Source organism: Gordionus sp. m RMFG-2023, chromosome 1, assembly GCF_954871325.1.
Source record: "Gordionus sp. m RMFG-2023 chromosome 1, tfGorSpeb1-WG-v2, whole genome shotgun sequence".
NCBI classification, from domain to species: Eukaryota; Metazoa; Nematomorpha; class Gordioida; order Chordodea; family Parachordodidae; genus Gordionus; species Gordionus sp. m RMFG-2023.
The window spans coordinates 82,647,064-82,659,509 of NC_088775.1; the positions used below are offsets into that span (position 1 = coordinate 82,647,064).

The 12,446-nt window shown below is 24.8% G+C and overlaps 1 protein-coding gene across 1 annotated transcript in view; it reads left to right on the top strand.

The window, feature by feature from the left end:
- Positions 1-2,267: 2,267 nt before the first annotated feature.
- Positions 2,268-12,446, top strand: part of LOC135930825 (uncharacterized) — a 36,804-nt gene continuing 26,625 nt past the window's right edge. Inside the window, exon 1 of the mRNA XM_065467614.1 lies at positions 2,268-2,451. Coding sequence (XP_065323686.1) covers positions 2,271-2,451 — 181 coding nt within the window. The 5' untranslated portion in view covers positions 2,268-2,270. The remainder of the gene's footprint in view (positions 2,452-12,446) is intronic.

Consider the following 12,446-nt stretch of genomic DNA (forward strand, 5'->3'; position numbering starts at 1 on the left):
TCAATTCAGCTTGACATAATTTCGGTTGATCAATAATTATTTTAGCTGCTAAAACAATTCATTTTTTTATTTTGTTTAGAAATAAACATCATTTGTTAAAGTCATTAATGTATATATTAAAATATATAAAGTAAAAACTAGTGTTGTTATGCGGCTCAATTTGGGCTGATTTTTGAATACGGCTAACTCAATATTTTAGCTGGAAAAATATTTCATAAGCCTCGAAATTTCACTAATAAATGTCCAAATGTTTGTGCTATCTATGAGCAAAGTCGTTAGGCTTGCGTAATATTTTTCTGGATAAAATATTGAGTCAGCCGTTTTTAAAAATCGGCTCAAATCGAGCCATTTAACAACACTAGTAAAAACAATATGTGAAAAAAAAAATTCATAAATCCCACCGAAATTTAATTTAGTTATATCAAAAAGAATATTACGCAACCTTTATTAATGTTTGAATTTCAAACAAAATATTTATACTACAAATCAAAATATACAATTTTACCTTTTATTAATATATCTTCAATATATTTAAAAAATAAATATTATATCACAAAGAATTATATATATCAGAGACATACAGGAGTACCATTTACGCAACCAGGTTTAAATTTTTTTTTTCAAAATTTTTTTTCTTCAGGCCCGGCCCGGATTTTTTTTAAATATATTTTTTTTATTTTTATGGCTTATAATGGCTATTTAAAATATTTGGTTTTAAAATGGGCCGGGCTAAGGGCTGGGCCTGCGAGTCTCTGATATATATATATATAACATCCCCCAGAAAAATTATTTTACACGTAAAATGTCTAAAGAAAACATACTTTATCATGAAAAATGAATTAATAATTATTGCAATACTTACCGCCCTTTTATATTTTTCTCGAAGACAGTAATTCGTTAGGATAAAAAGTATCGCCATCTTTTATCTTAAAATAATTTTTTTTTTAAATTGCAATCCAATGTTTGATTAATATTAAATTACAGGGAGCCCCCCGCACGCGTTTTTAAAATAGTAAATATACTCTTTTTAAAAAATAAAAATTACAAAGTTTGCTATATACGTTACTCATCAAAATTGAAGTAAAAACTGTCAAAAACAATAAATAATTAATAATTGCGAAATTATTTTTAAACTTATTTTAAGATAATATGACACATTTGATATTTCCCCCATTTAATAAGATATGATCTAGACTAGAATAATGGCATTACAAGCATATCAATTTTATAAAGAAACATTTTGCTCTAGTCTAGTTCCCCGTAGATGCCCGAAGAGTATCTTTTCCAAACTATTTAGTATTTAAAGTTTATCAATTCTGTTGTATTCTTCTTTGTAAAAAACTCTTGTCGGTTTAACCTATAGACAAATCTTGATTTTTTTTTAATATAAAAAAACCCCATTTTTTTCGAAGTGTCATCCTAAATATATAATAATAAACGATATTTTTAGTGCTTTAAATTTAATGATAATTACAAAAATAAAGGAACAAAAAGAAAACAAAATAAAAGACAATTAAGGAATACTTTATAACAAATAAATATCCTGGCCAGATATTTTTAACTGTAAAAATAATTTAATCATTTTTTATAAAGTTAAATTATATATTAAAAAATCAACACTAACGGCTTTTATACTAATCCCCTTCCCTAGAGATATTCTAATTATCATCTTATTTAATATCAAAATCATTAGGCTTATCCACCACTTCGGACCTGCAAGGCTATATATATGGTATAGACGCAGTTATCATTGTTTTTTTTGTCTTGCAAATTCTAAAAATTAATTATTCAATAATAATTTTTTCCTAAGATAGATATTGGCCAATAATATATTACTCTAATCAATTATTAATTGTTATTCTTATATCTTTTTTAATATATAGATTTATTTATAAAAAATAAAAGCAGAAGGAACGTGCACGATATCCTTCTTACTTACCTTGTAATATTAGAGGGAGAAAAATAATATTATTAATTGGTATTATAAATCAATAAAAACATAACATTTTTTTTTATATTAATAAATAAGCTTGTATTACTTTTTAAATTTTTAAAATATAAAAAAAATATTAATTTTTTTATTATTATAAATATAATTTTTATCTAAAATAATATTAGTGTATTATTGCAACTAATTATACGTTAGTATATTTAATATAGTATTATATCCTTTTCTTTTTAGTTACATAATTTCATTTTATGAGAATTTGAGCTATTTTTTAAATCATATTTTAAAAATAAATAAAAATAAATAAGTAAAAGAATAATAAATGAGAGAAGTCAAGGTGGAAAATAACTACCAAAATCTTTGGATCTTGACATATATCATTATGATTTTATTGATAGTTCTCACAAATCTCTCAGCCATTTATACCATTTGGTCCAATAAAATCTTGCAAACGTCAACATATTACTTTATAACTTCCCTATCGATTGCCTATTCTATCCGAGGTAACAAAAATAAATAAATCCTTTAATGTTAAAATGTCCTTTGCAAACAAAACTAATTCATGTGCAATCATCAATATCAAAATTTATAAGCTTCAAGTTTTTTTTCTTTTGGTATTTACGGAAATTGATTTTATTTAGAAAAAATTTGTAACTAGTTTCATTAAAGTTAGGGCGGGATACGTGTGACATTAATATAATATTATTACTAAAGTGCGTTTAACACTTTTATGTTGTTAATAAATATACATTGTTGAAAAGTTTCATTGTCTAAATGCAAAATATACATCGTCACTTTAATTATAATATTAAATTTACCCGACTATCCTCAGCTATTTTAAATATTGTAGTATTTTTTTTTAAAATAACTTTGGATCTTGATTATAAAGGTTAAATCTCAATAATTCGCAATGCATTATTAACGGAGCATTATCAACGGATTGATATTTTTTTTTAAAACCCCTGTTATCGTGAAAACCAAGCCTGTTAATTTTTTGTTGAAAACTTGTAATAAACCATATAATTTATGCTATATGCCCTTAAATTTTTTACAAATAAATTTTTCCAAATAATGATATATTTGGGTATAATTTGGTATATTTTGTCACTCAAAGGTTTAATGTTTTATTAAACAGCTCTATTTCAACAAATTTAAATTAAGATTATTACACAATCCCTCGAGATTTTGTTTAATAGATGTCCAAACCTTTCTACCTACGAGTAAAATCTATAGGTTTCATATTTTACATATTTTAAAAACCAACCAAGTCCAACAAAACTACAAACGATTCAATAAAATACAAAAAAATTAATCGTTTTATAATCTTACAAATTCGCCATCTAGGAATGACGGGAAAATATGACCGTCGTAATCTTGTGTTTCATTTTTTTTGGGGGGGGGGGGGGGGATGCAAATATAACTTTTTTAAAAAATATATAATACCTTCCTTTTAAATATTTAATTAGATGACCAGAAGTAGTTAAATGGCTCGATTTGAGTCGATTTTTAAAAACGGGTAACTCAATATTTTAGCCAGAAAAATATTGAAAAATATTGCACAAGCCTCGAGATTTTGCTAATAGATGTCCAAACGTGCCATCTATGACCAGAATCTTCAGGCTTGCCTGATATTTTTGACTAAAATATTGAGTTAGTCCAATCGGCTCAAATCAAGCCATTTAACAACTCTAGCAGAAAAAACATAAAAAAGTTTGAAAAATTACTTATTTTGAGGGAAAAAAAATTATAATAGCTATTATGAAAATATAATTTATAAAGCTCCTTTTTTTTAATAAACATTTTTTTAACTTCAACTAATTTTTACATTTTAAAATTTTATACTTGCTGCCTTATCTCAATTTTTTATTTATTTATTTAATTACCTATAATTTAAGCACAATCGTTTTTTTATAAAAAATATAGCATAAGTACTCACTTTTTTAAATTTTTCATCGGCGTTTATCGGCACACCGAATTAGTCGCCGTCTAATGGTGTTATACAGTTCTATTTGATTCGATTTAGGTTAACTCAATATTTTATCCATAAAATGAGCCTGGAGATTGCCATAGATGGCGCAAAGGTTTTGACATCTATTAGTGAAATCTTGAAGCTTATGCAATATTTTTCTGGCTAAAATATTGAGTTATCCATATTTAAAAATAGGCTCAAATCGAACCGATTAACAACACCACATCAGCGAGGCCACATTTTTTTTATAATTCATTTGGACCATTGGCGTACGCAGCGGGGGGGGGAAGGGGGACAAATCCCCCCCCCCCCCCCCCAAAGCCAAAAAATGCAGATGCCGGATATATTTTTCAAAAATATTATTGTCTATATTAATTTATATTTGTTAATATTTATTCGTATCTCATATTAAATATATATTTAATTACATTTATTATCACATTTATCTACTAAGTTATTTTATCAATAATTTCGATTTCAAGTTTTCCGGCGTAATATTTACTTATTATTTTCAAATTTTTAGTGGCGTAATATTTATCTACCATTTTCAAATTTCTAGTCAAATAATAATTATTTCTGAAACTTCTTGTCCAACAGGGAAAAAGAAATTGCAACCTTGTCCAACGAGATAGAGTCTCCGCCATCAAGCAGTAACAGCTTTTAAGGAGTTAGAAGAGCCAATATTTGCTATTACTGAAATATCACAATGGTCTGAAAGAAATATTTCTTCAGAAGCAAGAAAATTATTGGATTCAATGCTTATTCCAAATTTTATTTCTCATTAGAATGTATTATTTAATTATATAACTATTTTAATTAATACTTTTCAAAACATGACATTGACTTGATTAAGAAAATGAGAATAGCGGAGAGCATTTTATCAGAACTCAAGGAAATTAGGGCTAATGTTGATGAAGAATTTCATATTTTATATTTTATTGTTGAGTCAAAAGCAGAGCTATACGTGTTTAATATTTGTCTCCCTCGATTTGTAGCAAGGCAAGCTCATCGTTAAAACATTAATATAGGATCAGTAGAAGAGTATATCTTAAATACAGATACATTTAAACCCCAAATAAATGAATTTTTAATTCATCATGCAGCACTTACTAATCTGCAAATATTACTTCCACAAAAGCCTTCCCAACCTTTTTCAGATGGTGATAAAAAAAAATATTTGTTAGATTTTTATTATGAAGATGTTAAAGTATCTTATGATGCCTTACTAGCTGAATAACTATGTTTATAAGATTAACTATGGATGATATAGTCCCAAAAAATTCTATGGATGCTCTGCATTATTTCAAACACATTTTAGATTAAATTCCCAATGTATTAAAAGAGTTTATAAACTCTTCCCATTAGTAAACTAATGAGAGAACATTCTCTTTTTTAAGAAGAATAACAGAGGCCTGCAGAAGTACCATTTGCAGGCCACGGCCCGGATTTTTTTTAAAGAATTTTTACCGCCCGGCCTAGGTTTTTTTAAAAAAATTTCAGGCCTGGCCTAGCTTTTTTAAAAAAATTTTAAGCCCGACGGCTTTTTTTAAAAAAATTTCAGGTCCGGCCCGGCTTTTTTTTAAATAAAATTTTCAGGCCCGGCCCGGATTTTTTTAAAATAAATTATATTTATTTTAGATTTTTATAGCTAATAATAACGATTTCAAATACAGGCTGTTTTAAAAAATACAGCCCGGATTGGGTGTTTTTTTGAAATAATTCAGGCCAGGCTTGGGTGTTTTTTTAAAAAAAAATCGGGCCCGGCCCGGGTAAATTTAAAAAAATTAAAATACTGTCCAGCCCGGGGGCCGAGCCTGCAGGTCTCTGAAAAACATACCGAGAAGTACAACATCTGAAAGTAGGTTGAAAGGTTTGGATCTTTTGAATATTTATAGGTATTTGACGACAAGCAAGGATGAGATAATTGAAAAATTAGCTCAATTACAACGAAGATTGGATTTTACTTTGTAAATATATAACAAACTAAATGCAATTATTCCTAATTTTTGTGTAAAGGCTCAAAAAATTCAAATTTCTATTTTGGGTCATTTAAGTGATTCTTTATACATATAATTTTTTTTAAATTGTGTATTAGAAATAGTTATTAGTCCTAATAAATGTATGCTTGATATTTTTAAAAAACAATAATATTTCTTAAAAAATTTTATTATCCCTCCCCCCCAGACCAAATTCCTGCGTACGCGCCTGATTTGGACACTTTTATCATTAACATTGCTAATATAGTTTAGATTCTTATATCATTCCCTGTCCCACCCCCATATAAATTTATGTATTTCTCATTCACCTAATAGACTTCTATTATTCTTTTTTTTACTAAGGTCCGAGGGATACATCAATTAAGTAACATTCTATAGATTTTTATTAAAAACAAATTTATATATAAATCTTGGAATGCAAGTAAAATAGAAAGTAAGCAAATATAAATAAATTAAAAAATTTAATTAAATCATATTTGTTAATGAATAAATATTATCAGGCCGAGATTAGTAGGGCATAAAGAGGTTCTTCTGATGAATCCAGCAATGGAATAGATTCTTTCAGAGTACTAATTGCAGGTATGCAAAGGACTTTCCTAGCTAAATTTGTAAGTCTAGGAAGTTCCAATTAATTATTTTCAAAAGTTTGATACATCCTACTCTGGTTTAGTATATAGGCCGAGTAAAATATGGTATTCTTGCTCTAAATTACTTGTGTTATTATAACCGTTTTTGGAAAGGAATGTTTTCTAGCTATTTTATCTATATGTAAATTAGATTTGTCTATTATCTTCAACTTTAATCTCACTCTCTGCATTTCTATTATGCTCTCTACTAAGTTTTAAATTTCCAATTAAAAATTGCAAATCTTAGAATCCCAATTTAAATCTCAAAAAAGTGTGAGATTTTGAAATCTCGTTATTCATCCAATGATAATTATATTTGGTTATATTCAACAGTCAAGACATAAAGATTTAGAGTGTTTAGCTTTACAAATTTATATGATAAATAAAAAAAAAGTATCACAGAGTTGTATCATTTGAGAATAATACTATACTATTTATTAGTGTTCAAATATCTACATGTCAAAAAGTTAGCCATTAAAAGGATTTTTTTGTTGCTCAGTCAAAACCTAAAAAAAATTATAAAATTTACCCTGATAAGTTTTTTATTATTCTACTTTTCGTCCTTTTTTTCAATTAAATAAGCTATAAAATTTTTGAAATTTTTTTTAAAATAAAAACAATTTGTATATATAATTAAATTTGTGTGCATGAATATTATAATAATTTTAGGGGAATTTTTTTAAAAAAATTATTTAAAAATACTTAAACATTTATAACATATAAAAATGTGATTTTTAAAGAAAACAATATCGATTTGTAAAAGGAGATAAATTGCTTAGAATATAAGATTGTATGTAAAATGTAATAAATGAATTTATTTTATTTTCGATAATAAATTGTATGAGAAGTAAATGATGGAATATACTTGTTCTTTGTGTAGACTGTAGATATTAAATTGAAAAATATGAATACTTTAATGGTGTTGCAATCCTTTGAGTTAGTCATATTTATAAAAGATATATTTGTTTTATTCTATGTTTTTCAATGTCATAATATAAATAAATGCCTATACTACAAAAAAAAATGATATAGCATAAATTGATTTTTTTATATTTTAAAATAATATAATTCGACTGTCTAGACTTTTTTTAAAAAAATAATTCCAATTAGAGCTGGGACGGATCTAATATTTTTTTTAAAATTCGGGCCGGGCCAGGTCAGTTTTTTCCCAATTAAAAATATTAAATTTTTCTATATTTAAATAAATTTGGACCAAACCTGGCGAAAATTAATTTTTAATCTGGATTGGGCTTTTTCACAGATAAAAAAAAATTAATTTAAGATTGGGTCGGGTCTAATATCCTTTTTTTTAAAAATCGGACCAGGTCGAGCATGAAAAATTCGGATGCGATCATTAACTTTGAGTTTACTATTTGTTATTTGTAAAATTTTATTTTATAATAATCATTTTTTCAATTTTTGATTATTTCAACTTTTTATTTTGCGACAATTTGCAGAAAAACCTTTCTGATTTTTAAAAAATTGAAAGTTAGGCTTTAAGTCAATTATCCATATTGCCTTGTGCAACATAATTATTTTTAAAAAACATAAAAATATGATATTTTTATGTAATAAGATGTCTTACATGCCAAAATAAAAAGAACATAAACTTTTCAATATTTTTTGACTTTTATTTTGATAATCATTAAAAAAAACCTTGAAAAATAAATTTGACCCATTCTAATGATATTTTTAAATATAAATAAGTAATATTTATATATCCGCTTTTTTAATAAGAAGATAAAATATAATCCATTATTATAAAGACTAAATTTTTATTCTCCCCTACTAGATAAGGAAATATTATCAGACATGGCAAACTAATAGTCCCTTGAGATTAAGCCTCCGACAGTTTTACGATAGCTCAATAAATCATCTAATGATCATCAATATTAAAGTTTTTGAGTTATTTGCCATGAAATTACTTTTTTAAATATTGTTTTTTAAAAAAGAAAAAAAACTTTTTGTTTTTTTATGCATAAAAAAGAAACAAAAAAACAGAAAAAAGGCTTAAATTATTTTAATAAAATTTTGAGAGAGCTAAATAAATTAAAAATTATCATCGTTTGTCTGCTTCCTTGAAAACCAGGTTTTTTTCATTCTTAATTGACAAAAAAGTTAACTAATGATGCAAATATTTTGAAACACTTAAATAAAGAAACAATTGAAGAGAAAAAGTTTTTTGTTAAAAAATAAATTAATTATTTTCTAAAAAAAACAATTATAGAAACTGAAAATATCCACTAACAATCTTGATGGTGCCAAAATTTCAAAGTCGGACATTACTATTTAGAAGAGATTATTTTTTAAAATTCTTTATTTAGCATTTATTCATATAAATTCTATATAGCTTATTAAAATATCTGACACAGTGGTTAAACTGTTTTTCATAAATTTTAAGATATTTTTACTGATAATATAATTAATTTTTAAAAATACATTAATCAAGTAAATAAATCCCTTCCTTTTAAGTTTTATTGGCAAAAGTAATTTTCTTTAGAACCTATAATCTCCTGAATAAAAAGACACCTGACAACAGCTCAAATTGAGGCATATAACAAATTAAGTATTTTTAAAATATTTTCACCACTTTAAAATAATGGTTGTACTATCGTCCACTTATTATTTTTTTTAAACATTTATCCCATTAGATTATCATATCCAATTTGTCAATAAAAAGTTTTCCAAAAATAAAAAGGTTACTGTATACTTATTAATTTTTTTGACAATTATTCCCTTCAATTAATCGGATCTAATTTGTCAATAAAAGGATTTTTAACATATTTCCTGGACTAATAATATTGGTGAACGGCTCGATTTGATCCGATTTTTAAAAATGATAAACTCAATATTTTAACCAGAAAAATATTGCTTAAACCTCGAGATTTCGCTAATAGATGTCCAATCCTTTTTGACATCTATGACCAAAATATTCAGGCTAACGTAGGGGAGACTAGTCGGCGCAATTTTTGTCAAAATCATCATAGCTCTGAAAATAATGATCATATAAGATCTTACAAAATACCAATAGATACCTTAAACATCTACCTGTAAATATATACTGTTTGATTTTTTAAATATTTAATAATTATTTCTATAGAAAGGTTTTAGTAAAAGTCATTTTTTGAACCTATTAGCCCCGAACCCGTGGTTAGTCGGATCATCGATGGGGCTAGTCGAATCAAGTGGTTTATTAGGTTTCTTATGGGGCAAAAATTTTTTTTTTACAGATTTTAATATATATCTATGATACTTTATTTATATAATATTATATTTACAATTATAACAAATAAAATAATAATCTTTTTTAACAGAGAACCACTCTACATTGAAACCAATCTTCAAAATTATGAAAACTTTTATAATCCTGTTTACATATAATACACACATCTTTTATTAATGTTTATTTTTATTAATAATAAATTTACTCAAAATTTATCTAATTCTAAATTTAAATATATAACATCATTTGATTTTATTATCAGGCTAAATATAATCTGATAACTAAAATGTCCATATCCAATAAAATGAATTAATTTGAATCATATTATATTGTCATTTAAATAGATATATATAAATATTTGTTTGTTAGATATAATTCATTTTAAATATATTGATATTATAATCAGGCTAAAATTTATATGCTAAAATGTTCATATCTAATAAAATATATTAATTTGAATCATATTATATTGTCAATTAAATATATATATTATATTTGTTTGCTAGATATAATTAATTTAAATAATTGATCTTATTATCAGGCTAAAATTTATATATGCAATATATATAATATCTGTGACAATATATAATATATTATCACAATATGTATATGAAGACTTTAGTTTGCAAGATATTTATTTAGGTCTGAATATTAAAATTTAAATGTATTATGTAAAATCAATCATATTAATAAATTTATATAATAATTATTATTTAATATATTACATTTATAAAATATTATATTATATGTGACAATATATAATATATTATCACAATATGTATATGAAGATTTTAGTTTGCAAGATATTTATTTAGGTTTGATATTATATTAAAATTGAAATGTATTATGAAAAATCAATCACATTAATAAATTTATATAATAATTATTATTTAATATATTACATTTATAAAATATTATATTTTAACCTGTAATAAATGGTATTTTTCTTAATGAGATATCATTTTCATACAGTTTTATAATATCTTCATAATATTTTTTTAGTAAAAATTTTACTATTTTGAATTTCACATATCTATTTGGGTACCATAATAATATAATAAAAATTGATTGATTGCGCCTACTAGCCACGATTCTACTAACCTCGATGGTGGTAATATTACTAATTTGATCTTAACATATATTTAAGCATTATAATCAATCTGAAACTTTCCCAAATATTAAAATAGATATTTAACTTTCATATAATATTCATTTTGTCATATTTAAACTTTTAATTTTTTAATACAACCTAATAATATTAAGTGGAAATATTGTAATTTTTACGTCAAAAACATGTCATAACGGATAAAAATTTAAATAGCTAAATATTATAAATTATTTTTATCCCCAATTATGGATATTATAGAATTCTATTTTAGAACTAAATTTCAATTTTTAATCTTTACTGGTTTTAAAATAAAATCCTTTGAACCGACAAGCCCCTTGCGCCGACTAGCCCTGGTCTCCCCTAACATATTTCTGGATAAAATATTGATTTAGCCTTTTTTTAAATTGGCTCAAATCGAACCGTTTAACAACACCATTCTAGACTTTCAATTTATCAACAGTCATCCATCTTAATATTTTCTTTTCCCACTTTATTAAAAATATTTAATTATTTAATTGCCACCCCCCCCCCTTTGCCAATTCATCTTGATTTATTTTTTTTATTACACCATTTTTTATCCATCCTTGTTTTTTCCCGTGACTTTTTCAATTATCCGTTTAATCAGTTTCGGCAATCTTGCACTTCCAATTTTGGACCGACGATATATTAAATAAATTTATATGTGGTTTTTAAAAATCCTTGGTGGCTTTTGCGTGCAAAATGTTTGTAATGCAAATATATTTTTAAAATACTGCTAGACCTTTTTCTCAAAACTTATTTTCCTCAGATTAAATGAACCAATAACTTCATCAAAATTTTTTTAAAAAAAGCAAATGGTATCTGCAGGTCTCTGGTAAATATGCCTTTTAGCAATATTATTATATAAAATAGTATCTCTTTTAATCCATACAAGTTAGTAATCTCACATTTATCGTTGGATGAATCTTTTTGAATTATTTATATGTATTTTGAGTTTAACACTAAAATTGTCTAAATGTTTTTCGGTGCTCTCTTTTTCTTCAAATTAATACAATAATAAAATATCAATATTTTTATGGACAATAAACTTATATTAAAAAATAAATTGATCAAAAATCAATATAGTCATAAAAAAATAAGTTGAGATATATCTATATGTATGTAAATTAATTCACCTTAACTATTTCGATTCGTTTGAAATTAATATATTTTTTTATGGCGGTTGTTATGGTTATATATATATTTTTTTAACATTTTTATAAGAAATAAATGTTTCAATTTTAGTATGAAAGAAATTTGAGTCCAATAAAAAAAATATATAGTTTATATAATAATTCTCATTTAATTTTCAAATTGGAATGTGAGCAGTTTGATTGAGGGGCAAGAAGGCCAATTTAACTTTTTACCAGGTACAATTTCTTTCTCCATAAGACTATCAAAAACTTTGATTTTGCAAGGAAATATTTAATGTGCTATGTTAATATTAAAACAAAATATTTTCTTCTTACATAAAAATTAGTCATTTTGATATCTGCTCTTTAAATATTATTTGTAAAATTCTTATATGTTTCTAATAATACTTTCACAACACATTAA